The following is a 19,034-nucleotide window of genomic DNA, read 5'->3' on the forward strand; positions in this document are numbered from 1 at the left end:
TTACCTTACCTTACCTTACCTTACCTTACCTTACCTTACCTTACCTTACTTTACTTTACTTTACTTTACTTTACTTTACTTTACTGTACTTTAATTTACTTCACTTTACATTACCATTCGTTTATGCATATTTACTTATTATATCGGAAAATATCAACGTACATAATTTTTGTTTCTTTTCGTATTAGTTTGACGGTGTACATGTTGTTAGCGGTTCTCTGGATACGAGTATAAGAGTATGGGAAGTTGAAACCGGAGCGTGTAGACATACATTGATGGGACATCAATCGCTCACTTCGGGAATGGAGTTACGTAATAACATTTTGGTATCGGGAAACGCGGATTCGACTGTTAAAGTGTGGGACATCGTTAGCGGTCACTGCCTTCAAACCCTTTCCGGTCCAAATAAACATCAATCCGCGGTCACTTGTCTACAATTCAACAGTCACTTTGTAATTACTTCATCCGACGATGGAACAGTCAAGCTCTGGGACGTTAAAACTGGTTCGTTCGTTCGTTTGGCTATGTTATTTTCGAATTGTCGAATAATTTCACCTTACATTTCTACCAACTTCTTTCAAATTTCTCTTATACTTTTAGGTGATTTTATAAGAAACTTGGTTGCTCTGGAAAGCGGAGGAAGTGGTGGTGTTGTGTGGAGGATACGTGCAAGTGACACAAAACTGGTGTGTGCAGTGGGTAGCCGTAACGGCACAGAAGAAACAAAACTTCTCGTCCTCGACTTTGACGTGGAGGTAAAATAGTGCACCTTTTTGCGAACAAAACTGCTCTCCTCTACGATTTCTGTACATACTTTGATTAGGTAGCGTAACCAATCTACTGTACAATGATTCATGTATTACGTGGTGTGATTGTGATAAGGATGTATGTTGAAAATCTGAAGGGAGATTGCAAAAAGTCAAACGTGGTTCTATAGTTGTTGCAAATGATCTCCGAAATGGTAAAACGTTCATCAAACCGAAGGCATTAATTATATTAATTATGGAGTGTATTAATCATGGTGTACAAATATGAGATTTCAAAGACTCAACAAATTGCGAAGAACGAGGAGCTTATCAATGTACTATTGTATTATTGCTGTTGCGAAACTTCTTAAGCATTGCGATTACATAACAATTCATAAGGGCGTTCAGGAGAGTATTTTTAAACTACAGAAACAAAGATTTCTTACCGTATTTGTCAAGCTTATAGATGAAAATATCGCTTGGAGAATCTCAAAATTTTAAACGAAACGTTCAAAGATTCGGAATGACGAAAGAAAAGAATGGAAAACAATAAATTTGAATAAAATAGTTAATTTTGGTATAACAGAGAATGGATAAAAAAAATTATGACCAAATTGGTAAAGATACTTTTTGTACAATAAGTTCTTTAATTTCGTTGTACTTCACTTAATTTATTTAAATTCGTCATTTACGTTGATTAAATTAATTGCTATGGGAATTGTGCATAATTTATTGGATGACATAAACGCTATTTAATAATTTTTCAATGAAGCGACTCTTGGTTAAATCAATTTTCTGTTATAAATGTTCATTTATATTTTATCGTCTAAAATATCCATGGACAAATATTCATACGAAATCGTACGAATGTAATTCATATCCAATTTTTCGGTTTAAAATATGTCTTTGAAAATCATAAACGATTTCTCGTATGGCATTGACGCTAATGTTACCTTGCATTAGCACTTGTAACATCGTCTTAAGTTGCTCGTTAATTAGAGCGCCATTGAACGTGTTACGGGCAAGAAATTCGTTAAATAATTTTACGTAATTAATAAAATTTAACGATTCTGTGGTTTTGTAGTACGCACAAACCCGTAATCATTTGGTTATCGATTAATGTATCTACGTATAGTAGATTTAGTATCGAAAACTGCAGCTATCCATGGCTTTAAATTTCTATTGTGAGTTTTTCAATGGCAACAAAAAGTTTACAAATTGCAGAGTATCAAGCAACAACGTATCCAAGTCTGAAACATTCGGCGCTCTGCATTTTGCATTTTATTTTTATTATTTTTCACGTTTAGTGCGTGAAAGAAATAATACATCAATTATTCATGCAAAACAAATTTAATAATAATAATAACAATAATAATAATAATGATGATGATGATGATGATGATGATGATGATCATAATAGACATACTTGTACCAAATAATTGTAGAGTTTGTCTATTTCGTGTCGCAATACGTATCGCTGTTTTATTCTTTTTATAATTACTATATGAAAGTGACGACGAATACACAAATTTAGGCTACCAAATTCTACGATAATCGAATACTCGCAAAGTATACGATAGATGTTTTGCGCGTAACACATTCAGAAATCATTCGATATTCACTATTCGCTATTCGATCGGAAAACCAGAGTTAATCCGCTATCCGTGATAGTAATTTAATTGGATTGTCGAGGAGTTAATATTTAATTAAAATATATTAATTTTGACGTTAGTAACAAGTCTGGTTTCGCCGTGGCGCAATAATAAGAGTTGCAAACTTTCCTGTGCAATATGCACGATTCTGATAAACAAGACTAATTTGGTTATCGCGCAAGGATAAATGTAAATAACAAATTTGTTCAAAGTATCGTAGATTTTTATGTCGAATTAATTTGTTTGTACAAATGGTAACGCTACAAAAATTATACGACATTCGGTTTTAACTAACGGTAGAACGTGCATGTTCTATCGATAATTCGGAATAGGATTCGTGTAAATGCAATTTTTATTATTGAACCTAGGATATTCTAAGAATCGTGTTTTATTTGTATATTGCTCAATAGTTTATATTTGTAATAATGTGTTATCTGTTGTATCATTTTTTATAAGAAATAGAAAATGTTGCTGCATTTGAAATTTCGTTGCGTTTTGCCTTGAAATACGTTTACAACATTTTTTAATAGCAACTTTTTCACGGTATTTTCTATACATATGCATGTTACGTTTCGACAACGATAAGAAAGGTACATTCCACACATGGCACGTGTATCGACTGATTCTTTTCTCGGAGGTATTCCCTTTGAACGTAATACAAACCACCGCATCTGCATTCATAAACAAATACATCTTCTTCGTTATCATTTATTGTTTTCAGTTCGTTGGCAGATATTCTTGCATATATCAGCATGTTATCCGAATCTAATTCGATTTGCTTCTGCGTAGCGTCGTATTCTTCTCTCAATTTAGGATCTCGCAAAACATTCCATGCTTCCAGAATACGTTGGAATTTTATACCATCAAATTCCGACAAGTTTTTGTCTGGATGACATTTTAAAGCTAATGCACGATATGCGCGTTTTATGTCTTCGAACGTTGATTCCTTGGTACAACCAAGTACATCATAGTAATTCACTGAATTCATAACTACAATTTATATTTATTTTACATATTTTGTACCATCTCACTACTGATACCTATCTAGTGTTTGGTGCCAATCAAATCAGTGCCAATGCCAAGTACGAATACGAAGAAAACAAATACTATATAAATTAGAGATTGATCTCATAACCTAACAATCGTCGGAACACCTTGTAACACACATAATTTCGAATTCCTCGATAAAATAATGAACCACACCACCAGAGGGCCATCTGTCATATAAATACAATTCTGAACAGCATAAAATTTCTAAAATTGAAGCTACATAAATCAACTCAATGAAATAAAAAAGTAAAGAAATTGGTATCGTAAACGTTGTTTCGATATTGTTTCTTAGCATTTGATTAAAACTAAGAAATTCATGAAAAGTAGCGTTGATCGGTTTGGCTTCAGAGAGGCTCGATCGGGCTCGATTACAGGGATACGTATACTTTCTCTAATATACATCCTGTAAATCATTAAAATTGGCGAGGAAGTTGGTTTTATAAATAATAACAGATTTATTTTACATACACCTCGTTCATAGCGATAAATTCTTCGTTGGTGTTCGCAGCTCGCTGCCCTTGAATCCGGCAGGCGATAGCTGACGATAGCTGGGGATAGCCCGCAATAATCGGCTGCCTGTGAATCGGTTACCTTCTTTCTTTTTCGATCAATTGACTGTTGAAAACTTGTTCTTTAACGTAGTTTAATTATACCGCAATTTAAATTTTATATTATAACTATTTAATCACGAATACTTGGAGTCTTATATAAACATATACAAATATTGTTAATTCGTGATTCGTACAATATTGGTTAAATTGGAACAGTAATAGTCGATAGTTCGCAGTGAAAGTTTCGTTTGATAAGTAACTAGTAGTAAATTTACAGTACATTACCACGTATGTATAACATTGCAAAGTTTTATTGGTGGTTGAGTTAATAAGCAATTGCTTGAAATTTAATGTGAAAAGCTCTTTTAATTTATTTATAATTAACAAATTAAGACATCGCGCATATGTATTTTACGTAAAAATAACACTAGAGAATTAATAACGTATCGTTTTACATGCCGTTTTACACACGCTAAGAAACTTGTAAAAATGTTGTCTACTAACGGCTAATGGCTGCTTTCGCAATATTTCTACTATCACCGTTACATTAAGACTTTGCGAATGTATTTAAAGAGTTTTTCGAACAAATTTAGTTGGTGCTCGTGGGTGTAAGCAATTTGATTATTGTTTTTTTTCCAAAGTATTATATCTTCGAAAATAATAGTTTTTATTCGCAAATTTTCATTTCCATGAGAGATTTTAAATAAAGACTTGCCGTAAAAAATAAGTATCACAATAAAAATCTAAACGACACGAGACGAGACGATATTATCAAGTTCTTTAACAGATTTTCTGCTCCAAAATTAATTTGTACACAAAAATCTCAATGACTACGATACACGTTGAAACCTGAAAACTGCCAACGTCTTTCCATGTTTGCTCCAATTCCGAATAAATCTTGTTTAAAGACTTGAGGAAATCGTTGCATTAAAGCTTCCACCTCGTTTGGTTTGATACCTGGTTCCATCTTTTGTAAGTAAGACCATAAATAATCCACGCTCGCACCGAATGGATGTATATGTAAGAATGTTGCTATTAATCCTGCAACCACAGGGGAACGATTTTTTACTATTAATATATGAAGGTAATACTTTGAAGAAGAGCTGGACACCCAACGAACATGTTCTCAAACTACCTATGAGCTTGGCATCTTTTTGAGTAATTTGGACAAAACTAGACGATAGAACTAATTGTTTGGGAATTCGTGGCTCCTCGTTTATGTCGTCGTCTTTGTCCAACGTTATTACTTCGCTTTCCCTAGGTTCTTCCTTTTTTGTAGCATTTAGCTTCACGGTCAAATCCTTTATTTTCTGATCGTCCTGCGCTTGTTGCTTCCTCGATTGCATTAACTGCTCCTGCATACCTTTCAAAGTTTGTTGCAACATTTTCATTTGCTTATCTTTCGCGTCTATGTCGCTTTTCGTTTCGGATTTAAGTAGATCCACCTATGACGTGAAAATCACTGTTTTCCACAATAATCCTCGAATGCGTGAAAATAGTTTAAGAGATTGTTACCTACTTCGTTTTTATACGCTTCCAATTGACATCGAAGACTATCATTTTCTTCCTTCAAAGCTTGCAATCTCTCGGAATCGTCGTGTACATCTGACTGATTCCGTACCTTTTTACGTTGCGGTTCTTCCTCCGAATCGGATACTTCCATTTCTCCTTCGCCTTCCATTAGGGTCTCTTCCAATTGCACCGCTTTGATCTCCTGTTACGGTGAAAAAACATTGCCGAGTTCATTTCGATTCGAAATTACCGACGGACGTAACACCAAAAACATGCCATATATACGTATATGTATATACACGTGTGTATTTTATATTCGATGCATCACGAATTTTCGAATGTCTCTCGAAACTAGAGTTTACGTGGAAGAATTTTGAACGGTACGTAAAATTTACATATTTAACGTTGATTTCCGAAAACTTGAGAGTTTTTGAAAAATTACGTGCTTACCTGATGGAAATGAAATATTATAGAAACAAATAATATCATAGAAATTTAATAGTATACGAAAGTCAAGGATAATTCCATCGAGCACTTTTCAAAAATCATCCGATACAAAAATGACGTTTTCTCTTTGTATGAGTTTTTATATTCTATATTTGATTATAGTAAATAATAATAACTTAAAAATCATCCTCCTCCTCCTCCTCCTCCTCCTCCACCTCTACCTCCACCGCCTCCTCTTCCTCCTCCTTGTCCTCGTGGTCGTTCATTTCGTCTTATAATTATTCGAATCGATCATTGAGAATTAGTTACCTGTTTCCATCGATCGTGGTACCTGTTCAATTTGAATTAGCAAAGCTACTCGTTACCTTTCGCGCGCCGATACTTCGTGAATAAGTTTAAACATTAATCAAACAGAGAAAGCGTATGTGTCTGACCAGATTTGAAGACGTCTGTACTTTTTCGATCACTTACCTTCTTCTCGAAAAAAAGATATTGCAAAACGCGTGTGCGTGGCATATAGATGAACGTGCAATCGCATAAAGAAGCACTTTGTGACTCGTAAGACTTTGCCGGTGATTACTGTTGTGTCTAATCGTAAAGAAAGTAACGTATTGGACACGCTACTGGTGTGGAAATGCAAATACATACCGAGGATTGTTTCTTCCACATTTCGATGTTCTTCCGTTGAGCCTTTGTGAAGTGATCCCAGACCTTCTTGTGGCTGGCCGCAGTAAAGACGCGTTCAATCTGACTGACTGTTGGTGACATGGTCGCATGTTGCATACAAAAACACAACAAATCTTCTGTTGTATACCCTGCTTTAAACTCTACGTTCGTTTTGGTCTAATATGTTACTCGTTATAGTCATCTAAACACTCTTAAATACATTCTTTGCAATATACTCGGTGTCAGTGCTGTTACCGAAATCTTTTCGTTTCTCTATCATTCAGATTCGAACGTTTCCTTCGCACGCGTATCTTCAAAATTAACCCGGCACCTGTTACTATTCGATCGTAGAAATACAAGTCTGCTAGGTATCGTGCTAGGTAACGGTGTCGTCGAGTTACTTATCCGAATATAACGATTTTAAAAACTGCTTTCACCATTTCGTGGATCCTTTTCCAAGCTCTTGCAACTCGGCTGCCAATCAGTCTTTTCGACATGTCGCAACGCGTGCCTATTTTCCTTAGGAAAATTAACACTATTTGCCTAACAACTTACAACATGTAGAGCCTTCCGACGTTATGAATGATGTTAAGCTACGATTTCGTTCGAGCAACGAATCGCATATATATATATATATATATATCGTATATATATATATACATATATGTACTATACGATGCCGACGTGAAACCACATATACGTCTAAATCATTTTAACCGATAAACCAAACCGAGAATCGTAGCGTAATATCATCATGTTTGTAACAAATATTTTGCCCGTCACCCTTAATCCTTAGCATTGCAAGCATGCAACTCTTAGGTAGACTATATCTCTATGAAATGAATTTTCGTGATATTTGTGCTTTTTCGTTCAATCGATAGAACCTAGAACCGAAAGACAGGATTTCTTCACCCACCTTATATTTTCTCCTACTGTCTTTGATCCTTCTACCGAGTTGTCCTGATCGTGCATCGACCACAATACACTTGTTACATAATAAATTTGATCTTACGATACACTTGATGTTGAATTTCAACGAGGATGAAATTTTTAACAGACTCGTCGTCATTAACAGTTTCAATAGGTCGACTATGTAATTAGTAACATTGAAAATGTGCTGCGGTTTTGCGTATCCGCTTCTTCTTTAAATATTAGAATCCTTAATACCAGAAAAGACGTACCTTTGTAATTACTATAACGATAAATTCTGCTTATGTTATAGTGCTCTTAGTCTGACAATTTACCAATGAAGAAGAAGAAGAAGAAAAAGAAGAAAAAGAAGAAGAGTGCGCACTCTCTCGTGTTATCCTAAGACGCGCAAAAATTCTGACGTAATCGGATTTTGGTAATTGTCGTTGTATCGATACCCAAAGGATAGCAGGATCCTTATATTATGGTAAAAAAAAACTTACCAGATAAGGCAATACGTATGTAGATTTGCTCTTGTGTACACAAAAAATGTACAATGGCACAGAGCTATATTATAAAAAGAAATGATAAAATACATAAACGTACATTGTATTAGGAGTCCCTGCATCCTGCCTTTCATCAGTTCCTTCGCCTTCTGAAGCTCCTCTTCGTACGTGACTTTCTCTGTTAGCAATCTTCTCACGTGAGAATTCGTAGATTGAATCATCGAATAAAATGTGTTGGCGTTGCGTTTCGTGCAGTCTCCGCGCTCGAGCCATGTTACGACCACCTGAAACAATTAAATTTTATTTGAACTCTTCTGTACAAATATTTCAAACTAGATACGACAAGCGTATATCGTCGTTACTCACTTGCACTGCTTTCATGAACGTATCGTCCTGTTTAATTTTCTCACAAATATTCGATGCTTCGTGATCCGTGTAATGTACCACCGGAGGAGGACTGGACGGTGCTCTTTGCCTTTCTTTTTCTACTCTTTCTCTATGCCGTTGCTCCCTTTGCAATTGACGTTGTCTACATTCCCACTCGTATTGGTCATCTCTAGCCTACATTTCAGTGGATATATGATATATTAATATTCCGTGATCGCGATACCTGTATCAATTACAAACCTGAGCAAAGTCAACGTGAAGTCTGCCAGTGTTTGCAGAATCACCGCTAGATCCTATCCTAACTCTATATCCTGACAAATAAATAGCTGCGTCGACGCTGCTTTCTAGTACAAAACGTATGTGGCAAAAATTTTTTTTAGACAAACGTAAGGTAGTTATTTCTCCGCATTGTTCGAATATTTCTTGAATTATCGTTTCCGTAATATTTTCTGGCAAACCTGCGTTCAATTTAAAAACATACATTTTTAACGATTTTCCCTAACGTATAAACAAAACGCAAAGAAAGTACCTCCGACAAAGATGGTCCTACATCCTGGAGGTCTTTCCCTGGTTGTCGGTGGTGGAGCGTTCGGATTCGGTGGGAAGAGAGTACAACTTTTACAATGTATGATCTCTTTGGAACCTTGCGGCGTCGTAGGTGGCGGAGGTAAAGCACCGCTCATAATCTGAGCAGCATCGTTCATTATTTGTTCCGGTCCTAATATTTGAGCACCTATCATGCTACCGTCGTGCGACATCATTCCCATGCTCATAGGCCCGTAGCTATGAGTATGTCCCATATGCGGACCAAGCGTCATTTCGCTCATCACTGGTCCCATCGGTCCCATCGGACCCATTCCCATTACCGGGTACCCCACGCTCATTCCCCAAACCCCGGTTGCTTGTTCCATTTGTGGTCCTAAATTTGGAGTACCGCTAGTATTCGACGACGACGGAATTTCGTTACCATTTGAATTATTATTATGACTGTTATTGCTATTCGTAGAATTTATACTATTCCGTTCCTCTGGTCTCCTTTCTTCTCTTCGATCTCTTTCGTTTCTTTCCTCTCTTCTCTCCCTATCTCTCTCTCTTCTATCGCTTCTTTCGCTTCTGGATCTTCTGTTATCTCGATTACCTCTATTGTCCCTATTCTCCCTCTCTCGCTTAACGTTGTTCTTTTCGTTTCTTTTGTCGCTGTTGTCTTCTGAGGTTTCCCTAGCTACCGGCGGTTGATTCTTATTCGTACTAAACTCTAAAGGAGAATCATTCATTCCAGGCAGTGGTATCGGAGGAGGAAGAGGAGGAAATCCTTGACCCGCAAGCTCCATGAAGCCTTGCGGACCTGGGATTGGGGCCAGCGGCCCCATTGGTCCCATAGCTAAAAATACACAAGTACCGGGTCAAATGAAATTGTATCTTTGATCATGGTAAAACGACGAAAATTGTTTTATAAACGACTTAAAACACGATAGACCGTTGCAACATACACGGTTATGAATGTTTAACATACCCATTGGTGGCATAGCGGTTGCTGGTACACCCGGAAAATTGTAAGCCATCTTTCTTGAATAACTTTACGTCTCGGCAGCTATTCCTCGTGCTACCACTACGATACAAATGACAAAAACGTAAAGAAGGCGAGTTTCCTTATTAAGAATCCTAGATCATATGTATCGTCGCAAACTTTGCATCCAATATGGCAGAAAGACGAATGTAACCTTCTTACCTTTAAACTTCGCAACTCGATTATTTCTTTCATAATTTCGATACCCATTGGTTTTTAACTATGAGAATCAACGAATTTACTAAAATTATCGGAACAAACGTGATTTTAGTACCTTACAAAAAGAAACATGTTAAAAGGCTGGTATTATTTACCTCTTATCGATTGTCGACAACATATGCATTCACAAAAATGTCCGCCATTTTTAAATCCTGTCTCACAATTTACCAAATGGTGAAACGTACATACAAAAGTTTTTCATTATTTTCTATTTTCTATTTTTTATTTTTAGGTATCACGAATGGATGAAATCAGCCGAATTAAGGTATTTTACAGGCTCGGAAGCTTTGACGTTAGAAGAAGAATTTCAAATGCAACACCGATGGCATCAAGATGAAAACAGTGAGTAATACATAACATATTTATGTATGTATGTACATATTACTTTCTTTTTCGACACACATTTATATTCTTAATACGTATTTTTTATTTGTTTTAGAATGTACATTTATAATTTTGGAAAAAAGTATTTTTTCTGCAACTGGAAATGAAATAGGTATAAGAATATATATTAATTTACACGTGTCATTATTGCTTCCAATTTCATTATAAATACGTTCACATCGATACATTTTAGAAGCTATGATCGGAGATACAAACTTATTTTTCAACGAAACGGATCAGCCACGCAATGCAGAAATTGAAATTATGATAGCAGACGTTGCCTACAGGGGTAAGAAGAGAGGTTGGGAAGCGCTAATTCTAATGCTTCTTTATGGTACATATGTCGCGTTTATTTATCTGTTATCCGTTTATCTACTCTATTATATCTTTAACAAAAGTATCTTTTATCGTTAGGAATCGATACGTTAAACGTTTTTAAATACACAGCCAAGATTAAATTTGATAATGAAAAAAGTATAAAGCTGTTTGAAAACTTGGGATTTTTTAAGGTAAATTATAAACAATTTATATTGCACAACATTATGATAGCATTACAATCGATAATAAAGATTTAAATTTCGAAATAGGTAGAAGAAAGTCAAATTTTTCAAGAGTACACTCTCGAGAAAGTTGTGAATCAGGAGTGGAAAGATTGTTTATACTCTAAAATTATGAATACTATTATTTACGAAGTTTACAATGAAGAATCCAAGTACAAGGTTGAATGTTCGCAGTAAACATTCCTGAGTTAAAAATATCCTAATCTGTGTGCAACAGCAAACAGAAAACATATTAATAGGATTAACGTTTGTAAGAATATCGTTACATTGTTGTATATTTTGTTGTTTCTTTTTATTTACAACGAACATTAGGAAATAATAGAAACGATTAATTATTTACCACTGATGTAGTATACTATTTTATGATACCAAACATATAACGCTCTGCATCGGGTTTGCTTACAATTGATATAACCGCGACGTGATTGGTTTTGATTAGATCTAAACGGTCATCACTGGTTACACGTGCTTTATCTCGTACGCGTCTTCCGCGGAGCAGTATTTCGAGCGTGTCGATACTTTTGTGTTCGTTAATTAACTGAAAATTTACTCGATATAAATTACGCGAATAATCGAGATTACGTAGGTTAGTATTATTTTTGTTTATTTACCGTATTTCCACCATAGTTCTATAACGTAACATAACAATGCGTCTACTCGATATCCGAAACATGTGCATAAAATTGATAAAGTAATGATTTCAAAAGAAGTTATCTTCAAGTATGCTCGACGAGTTTATCGAAAACACGGAAAAAAGTAAAAGTTATTATTATTTGCTCGAGGTGAATAGTATTATAGGCCCATATAACACGATAGCTCGTAGTTTATGAAATTCCGTCGAAAAACACACGATTTTTGATAATGAAATAGAAGCACGTGACATTCAATGAAAGAGCATCGTAGGAGTAGGACAGAGTAGGGACGGTGTAATAATTTCAAGCACAAAAGTGTTTAAAGAATACCGAGTACTCATGGTATGTACTAGTTTTTTTTAAGAAATTATGTATTCGTCTATTTATTTACATGGACTCGAGGGCAAGATGAAATTGATCAAATATAAAGATAACGTTTATTTAAACACGAAATTGTTGATTTTTAGATCATCACTTTTTCGATTTTCCATTTTTTTTCTATTTACAACGTTGTTAACGTAATATTCTACTTGAATGTGAACCAAAACATTTGTTTAATATTTCATTAATTCGTTATAAACGCGCGTTTGACTTTTCACTGTTTACGAAAATTACCGCATTGCGGTACTCGTACTCGTCTAGTTCGTCCATAATGTTTTACATCCTCCGAGTTTGAATTTCTGCACCAATATGTATACATATATAAATAATTAAATATCCATTTGTTGCGGATTCTAAATTGAAATAGTATAAAAATAAGAGTAATAAGGTAACTTGGGTAACTTATTAATTTCCAGATAATAAGGACAGAACGAATCTGAAAGATACAGGACAAATTTGCTGGTCGTCTCGAGATCGTAAATTATCATGATCGTATCAAGATTGTTAGCAAAGTTGAAAACCTCTATGCAAAAAAGACCGCTACTCTTCAACTCTATAATATATGGCTCTTTTTATACTGGTGCTGAATTCGCCCAGCAAACTTATAACAGAGTGTTCAAGGTAATGAAACACTTGTTTCTGTACGACGAGTATACGGTAAAATACAAGAGATTTACATGTACTAAAATATACTTATCGAAAAGATATCTCGAATTACTGTGCTAGACTTGAATTTATATAGTATTAGTTTGCGATTTTTGATAACGCGCTTATCTACTCACGGTCAATCGTACCAGTATCGATTACGGTACCATGTAAATAGAAATGGCATAAGAATAAACGAAAGTAGATAAAATGTTTGAATTCCTGTTTGAAAAGAACGATGAATCAGCTATGTAAAGTATAACGGTATCGCAAATATACAGATTTCTATGAAAATGTACGGTGAATTGTGACGATTGTAGTTGCCGTTGCCATCGCTATCGCCGACCACGGAGAACGCCAAAAATTCCAACGCGATCGATACAGAGAGATCGACGTTTAGTTGGGTAAAGAAATTTAACGAAACGTTAGGCTTATTAGACGAAGACAATCGGACACAATCAGGAAATTACAATTGGGCTCAACTTAAGCGATACGCCATTTACGGTTGTTTTATTGCTGGGCCAGTGCTCCACGGATGGTATTTACCCGTCGCTATGCTTTTACACCGTATACTCTGTAAATTGCTTTATACATATTTATACCTCACTTGTCACATTTCACATTTGCGCTTTTACGTTACACGCACTTTTGGGTAATACTATGTATATGCACGCCTCGCAAATATTATCGGTTACTTGAACACTAATTCGATTAGGCACGAGTAGCATTCGTTACGTCGAATAATTTCGTTAACGATATTAAATTTCAATCGACGGAATCTAGTCTAAACACCTTCTATTATAGACACCGGTATCAGATAAACCGAAAACTGCCTGTCGACTGGATGGCGATTGCATGGTATGCATTCGCCGGCGCCGGCACGAATACGTTGGTCTTCTCTCGATCTGTCGCATTCGGTGAGCTTATTCTGCTTTGCAATTTGTATCGCTGGAAAACTCGCTTGTATCATTGTCGATCCATTCCCATTAATAATTGCAAACGTTGTTTCCGCGACTAATCGATCGAGAAACAATTGTTTTTTCTTCCGACAAACAAAGAAGTCGACGAGAAATTAATTAAATGTTGCTAATTACTATTTTCACCAGGTATAAATGGTTGGATACGTTTTACAAAGGCAAAACAATGAAAGTCATTCTCATAAAACTATTCACTGACCAATTTATTCTTACACCGCCGTTGATTGTGGTGTTTTTTCTGAGTTTGTATTTTATCTTAATCTCTACTTTTAAACTTTTTTCTTGCCCCCGATAGAAAGATACTTTATTACCATCAACGTTTCAGGTATGAGCGTAATGGAAGGTAAATTGGATGTTTTTGATGAATGTCAAGTAAAATTTCTTCAAACTTTCAAGGTATAACGAAACTCGTGTATCTTACATGTTCGATTAGTTAAATCGCGATTAATTAAATCTTTTCATTTTAGACCTCGTGCATGTATTGGTTACCGGTACAATTTTTAAATTTTCTACTAATACCGCCAGCGCTACGAGTTTCCTACGTTAGCGTTGCTGCTTTTTGTTGGGTGAATATACTCTGTTACTTGAAAAATGCCCCTTTATCCAAGTGCGATCAAAATAATAAAATAAAATAGTGATTTATTCTACTAAATTTAGTAAAACCAAGGGCCTTTGTTTTGTGAGGGCGTAAAAACCGCCAATCGAAAAAGCAATACAATTTTGTACATACTCTATTTAAATAACAATTTTAATATCGTCCTATGCCAAAACTAATTTTTTGGGGGGAAATAGACACGCCTTATAAATAAAAAAGAAAAAGAAAAAAGGAACATTCATTTTTTTGATTCAGTTTTGTACAAAATAGTGTACATATAGATGCAAAACAACGCATACGGAATTATTCACTACATCTTTTCAACTTACTTTTCTTAAAAAGTAACGATCAATAATAAATTTTGACTTGAATATGCTTTATTAGTTGTAAAGAAATAATAATACGTATGTATGTATATCTATAAAATAACAAAATCTGTTTTACAACAACTCAAATTAAATATAAGTGTTGTAAATAAATCTTCTGGAAAATATATTAAATCGTTTTTTTTCTTTTAATAATCATCTCTCCGTATATTTTATCTTATAACTCACTTTAATTGTACAAATTTCTATACCTTGTTACTGTAAACGTTCTTGATCATTTTTAAGACACCAGTCCTTTCGACTGGACGTAACACGTACTACGTTATAACATACAATTGCCGTCGTTAGAAATACTAATTCCATTTTCCAGAGAATTAAAATATTTTTATTTTCTCAATGCGTATGTATACGCGCGCGCGCGAGTATATACGAATGTATTCAAGCGCATACATGTAAAATGGTTTAGTCTCTTCATTCAACAGTCTTCTTGGGGTCTTATATCGTAAGGGAATCGAATTATTCTGTACGTATATGTTACTTTTATAAGAAACGTACTTCTAATATTGTCCATAGAAACATTAGAACAGATCGATCGGATAGCGCGCATGTTTACACCGATACATGTGTCATGGTCTCGGACTCAAATTTAATGTATATTCACTCTTTTGTAGTCATATGAAAAATGCAGTTACTAGGCCTTAGAAATTTATTATTCGCATACAAATATTACTGTTTGAGTGTTTAGTTTTATTTTCAAAATCTAAATGAATTCACAGTGATTACAACTAAAAAGAGAAACACTGCGAGCAAGTAGCGAATACTCGAAAAGAAATTTGTACATTTGTTATATTCTCTAGTAAATTGCCTAATTTTGTTGCTTCTTTTATACATCGTATTACGTAATGCTTACTTAAAAATTCCAAAAACAGAATTATTATGTGTGTTTATAGAATTGTAAGCTTCTAACTATGAGCGAATAAATATTATGTAGGCAATATTATGAAGTAAAAATTTTTCATGATATAGTGCGTAATACTGTCAGCTTGGTTCGACAGCAAGCGAAAAGCATTCCATAATACAAGTATCGTCGAACAGTGTATCATGTTCTATATTTACATTACATCTTCGGTTTCATGCATATTATACATACTGCACGGAAATATTAGAATGTCCTCGAGCGATGTTCGCATTGTAAGAGACATTCGTCTCTTTGGCCATAAATTGCGCTTTCGCGATAGCAATGATATCAATCGCTACTCTATTCGATACGAAATTCTGACCATCGTTAAAATAATATCATCTTAAAACTCTAACCACTAAATCTGAATTCAGAGGCATTCTCTACAACTTTCCAGTATCCATTAGATATTTTATAATGTAATTGAAAGTAACCAATTTCCTATCTAAAACTGAAATCAATTTGAATCGTTTAATATAAAATTTCTTTGTGAATTCGATATATAGAAAATTCGATAGACTACATTCGGTAAGTAGTATCTGTATTACTATATTCATACAGTAGTATGAATAATCTATATGTATATAGTGAATTATAATTTTTGTAGATTCATCAACAGTGGTCATATGAAAACATTAAAAATGGTTTTATGATTGATTAAAAGATTCTTTTATAATGTTATATATGTACACACACAGACGCGCGCGTTATGATATACCGTGCGTGTATGAATGAATGTGTATATATATACGATTCGACGGCATTGTGCGATCACGACACGTCATTCATTCGCCATGCAGGTCGAATAATCTACCTCTTCAATAATTTCTTGATACAATAGCTCAATTAGTTTGTCTAGGTAATATTGATTTTTAACAATTAGGAAAGGCACCTAAGAGGGATCCAGCCCTACCTTGTAGAAGAAAATATATTTATTGTCCCACTAGCTGTGCGTTTTCTTATAAGACGTGCTGCCACTATAAAGGTCAAATGAAAACCAATGTTACCGAAAAAGCATTACCAACTCTAATTTTCCTTCTTTTTTCATTTCTACGAAACTTACCAGTCGCGTCTTGCGGAGTAAGTGGCTTATCTATCACTTTTTGAATTACGTTCATCCATTGCGTTCTATCGTCGTCGCTTTGGGCAGAAAGAAGATAAGTCCTGTCCGGTGTTTCGAGAGTAAACGAAAACCCCTGATCTCTCGCACCCGGAGGCACTCCAACCTTCACCGCAAATCCATCTGAATTGTGACCCAAAAAAATTTCACCCTTTGGATGCGCATCCTTCGAAAAACCATAAAATCCGTTTAATTAGTATCGGTTAATGTTCCAGAAATATAAACTATCATTAAATAAAAATACGTACCATAGGATCATCGTGGTACATAAGTTTTCGTCCATCTAATGTAAACCATCTTTTTTTGTAAGCATCCGTATGCCTAGGTCCAGTTTTCCACAAAAACCCTTCGCGTGGAAAATCTCTGGTAAGTTGCGAGAGTAATTCGGCTTCTGTTGCACCTGGGTACGCAACTTTTAAACGATGTAGCTTTGCGCATCGTATCGCTAGATACCAATTTGTAATCACTTCAGGATCTTCGTGATATACGTAGATATGTCTCGTTGTACCATCTTTCATGAACGATATTTGTAGACTATTTTGATTACCAGTTTTGGGAGGAGCAAAAGCTACATTTAATTCCGATATTCTAAGAACAGCTTTAGGTTCCTTATGATCAAAAAAATGTTTGTGGAGTTATCGATAATACGTACAACTACGAGCACGGGTAATACTTAATATTTACATACCTTGTTTTCTTTGACGTAATACTTGAGAGTATCTTCCGCTTCGCAAAGAACAAACTTTCGAGGATGATAACGCGAATCTTCTTTACCGCGTTTCATTAAAAATCCTTCCATGAATCCTGAAACATAATGATTCTGCCTTTCTGGATGACAAAATTCTTCTCTTTCGTATTTTGCTCTTATCCATTGTTCCACCAATACTCTGTCGATTAGAAAATGTTATCTACAAAAAATATGTTTTTTAAAGCAATAATCGAAATATACGCGCAACAACCTACTGCGGCGCATCCGAACTTGGTCTGCGATAGCAAGGTGGTACGCGTTCTTCGTAATGAAGTCTGGCCGCCACATTACCGACTTCTCTGATTCTATTCACTTGAGAATCTTCCCACCTGTCCAGTTTTAAATGTTTAACTTTGGAAATATGTGCACCCATCGATCTATGAATACCTGCACATCTTGTGCACACAAATATTCCAATGTTATAAGAAGCCCATTCCGGATCTGGAATTAAATTTCGATTATTCGTTTAAAAATATTTTCTTTAGCTTTCTATCAAAATCTTAATTATTTGTTCAGTTATTACTATTATCTGATGGCACATAACACATTACCGATCAAATAAACACTCGCTTAAATTAGAAATAACAGTATTCGAAAATATTATACGCTACGAGAAGTAATTCTTCGGACGTTATCGTTTACATCCATTTTACGCATTTCAAATGTCGTTGAGACAGTTTTACAATTGTAATTAAATCATTTTATATTTGGATATAAACGAAGTTACGAAAACAAGATATCGAATACCATCGGTGAATAGCGTTATAGAATGAATAAATAAATGTCTTACGATGTGTTTCGTACAGAAATGTATTTAAAACTTTTCGAAAAACACACTCACTCTTTGCTCCACAATCCGCGCACACATTATTTCCAGGTTTTTTTAGGAGTTCTGTTAACAACTTCTCATTCAAGTCCGCCATCTTAAAACGCTGACAAACAGCAATGTGTGTATACGCAAAGATCATTCGATAGAAAGAAGGTTAACTCGCTTAAAAATCCAACGCGTTACAAAAATAAATTAATGGTACGACATAACATTCATTTTCTACTATACGCTACGTCTATTGCTATTACTATTACTACGTAACATATTCTTCGACGGACTTTATCGTGCAAGACATGGAAATGGAATTAAACCGAAATGGCGTAGCTAGTGGCGACGAGCTGGCGACTAGCTGCGCGCCAAACAAATATAGATTCAATACAAATCATACAAATTATCATTCACCTATAATAATTACTATTCAATTGTGTAGTGAAATACATATAATAAAATAATCCAGTGAAAGTAAAAAAAAGCATAAAATATATTCGACCAATGACATTCAAAATCGCGAGTCGCTTAGTTTTGTTACCAGAGCCCATCGTCTTACCTACAAGATAGTTAGCTACGTATGATTGCGTATGCAACTATACAAACCATACACAATCATGCAAACCGTGATATATAAACGTAAATACGTTTTTCAATAGTTTTATTTTTTCGTTGTTTC

At 34.9% G+C, this 19,034-nt stretch overlaps 4 protein-coding genes across 17 annotated transcripts in view; 2 read left to right on the forward strand and 2 right to left on the reverse strand.

Moving 5' to 3' along the window:
- Window positions 1-8,165, forward strand: part of LOC128894890 (F-box/WD repeat-containing protein 7) — an 11,237-nt gene extending 3,072 nt beyond the window's left edge. For 2 of the 3 annotated variants that reach the window (XM_054156947.1, XM_054156948.1), the window contains exons 7-8: window positions 189-504; window positions 601-2,881. In XM_054156947.1, the coding sequence (XP_054012922.1) occupies window positions 189-504; window positions 601-764 (480 nt within the window). In that variant the 3' untranslated portion in view covers window positions 765-2,881. Of the gene's footprint in view, window positions 1-188; window positions 505-600; window positions 2,882-7,846 lie in introns of those variants that run through there. The other variant, XM_054156946.1, reaches the window with a different exon arrangement.
- Window positions 4,289-10,405, reverse strand: LOC128894888 (ecto-NOX disulfide-thiol exchanger 2). Of its 4 annotated transcripts, none has more exons than XM_054156941.1 (11): window positions 10,308-10,405; window positions 10,156-10,213; window positions 9,940-10,035; window positions 8,956-9,807; window positions 8,667-8,884; window positions 8,406-8,600; window positions 8,140-8,323; window positions 6,607-6,713; window positions 5,519-5,713; window positions 5,135-5,444; window positions 4,289-5,040 (listed from the first exon to the last, which is right to left on the reverse strand). In XM_054156941.1, the coding sequence occupies exons 3-11, from the start codon at window positions 9,986-9,988 to the stop codon at window positions 4,823-4,825; spliced, it is 2,328 nt and encodes a 775-aa protein (XP_054012916.1). In that variant the 5' UTR covers window positions 9,989-10,035; window positions 10,156-10,213; window positions 10,308-10,405; the 3' UTR covers window positions 4,289-4,822. The 4 variants fall into 4 exon arrangements, with proteins under 4 accessions (XP_054012916.1, XP_054012915.1, XP_054012918.1 ...); XM_054156940.1 differs by having other exon boundaries at window positions 10,156-10,234; window positions 10,308-10,378; XM_054156943.1 differs by lacking the exon at window positions 10,156-10,213 and having other exon boundaries at window positions 10,308-10,326.
- LOC128894922 (N-acetyltransferase 9-like protein) lies at window positions 10,151-16,409 on the forward strand. 8 transcript variants are annotated; one of them, XM_054157024.1, is made up of 7 exons: window positions 10,151-10,292; window positions 10,445-10,554; window positions 10,652-10,708; window positions 10,790-10,930; window positions 11,011-11,105; window positions 11,184-11,315; window positions 12,586-13,025. In XM_054157024.1, the coding sequence occupies exons 1-7, from the start codon at window positions 10,216-10,218 to the stop codon at window positions 12,607-12,609; spliced, it is 636 nt and encodes a 211-aa protein (XP_054012999.1). In that variant the 5' UTR covers window positions 10,151-10,215; the 3' UTR covers window positions 12,610-13,025. The 8 variants fall into 8 exon arrangements, with proteins under 8 accessions (XP_054012999.1, XP_054012997.1, XP_054013001.1 ...); XM_054157022.1 differs by having other exon boundaries at window positions 10,247-10,386; XM_054157025.1 differs by lacking the exon at window positions 10,151-10,292 and adding an exon at window positions 10,347-10,393.
- Window positions 16,410-16,411: 2 nt separating this feature from the next.
- On the reverse strand, window positions 16,412-18,921 carry LOC128894911 (arf-GAP with dual PH domain-containing protein 1-like). 2 transcript variants are annotated; one of them, XM_054156999.1, is made up of 6 exons: window positions 18,329-18,921; window positions 17,754-17,979; window positions 17,479-17,677; window positions 17,039-17,398; window positions 16,734-16,956; window positions 16,412-16,647 (listed from the first exon to the last, which is right to left on the reverse strand). In XM_054156999.1, the coding sequence occupies exons 1-6, from the start codon at window positions 18,504-18,506 to the stop codon at window positions 16,580-16,582; spliced, it is 1,254 nt and encodes a 417-aa protein (XP_054012974.1). In that variant the 5' UTR covers window positions 18,507-18,921; the 3' UTR covers window positions 16,412-16,579. The 2 variants fall into 2 exon arrangements, with proteins under 2 accessions (XP_054012974.1, XP_054012975.1); XM_054157000.1 differs by having other exon boundaries at window positions 18,380-18,910.
- Between the last annotated feature and the right edge of the window lie 113 nt (window positions 18,922-19,034).

This window comes from Hylaeus anthracinus, unplaced genomic scaffold (genome assembly GCF_026225885.1).
Source record: "Hylaeus anthracinus isolate JK02 unplaced genomic scaffold, UHH_iyHylAnth1.0_haploid 4, whole genome shotgun sequence".
NCBI classification, from domain to species: domain Eukaryota; kingdom Metazoa; phylum Arthropoda; class Insecta; order Hymenoptera; family Colletidae; genus Hylaeus; species Hylaeus anthracinus.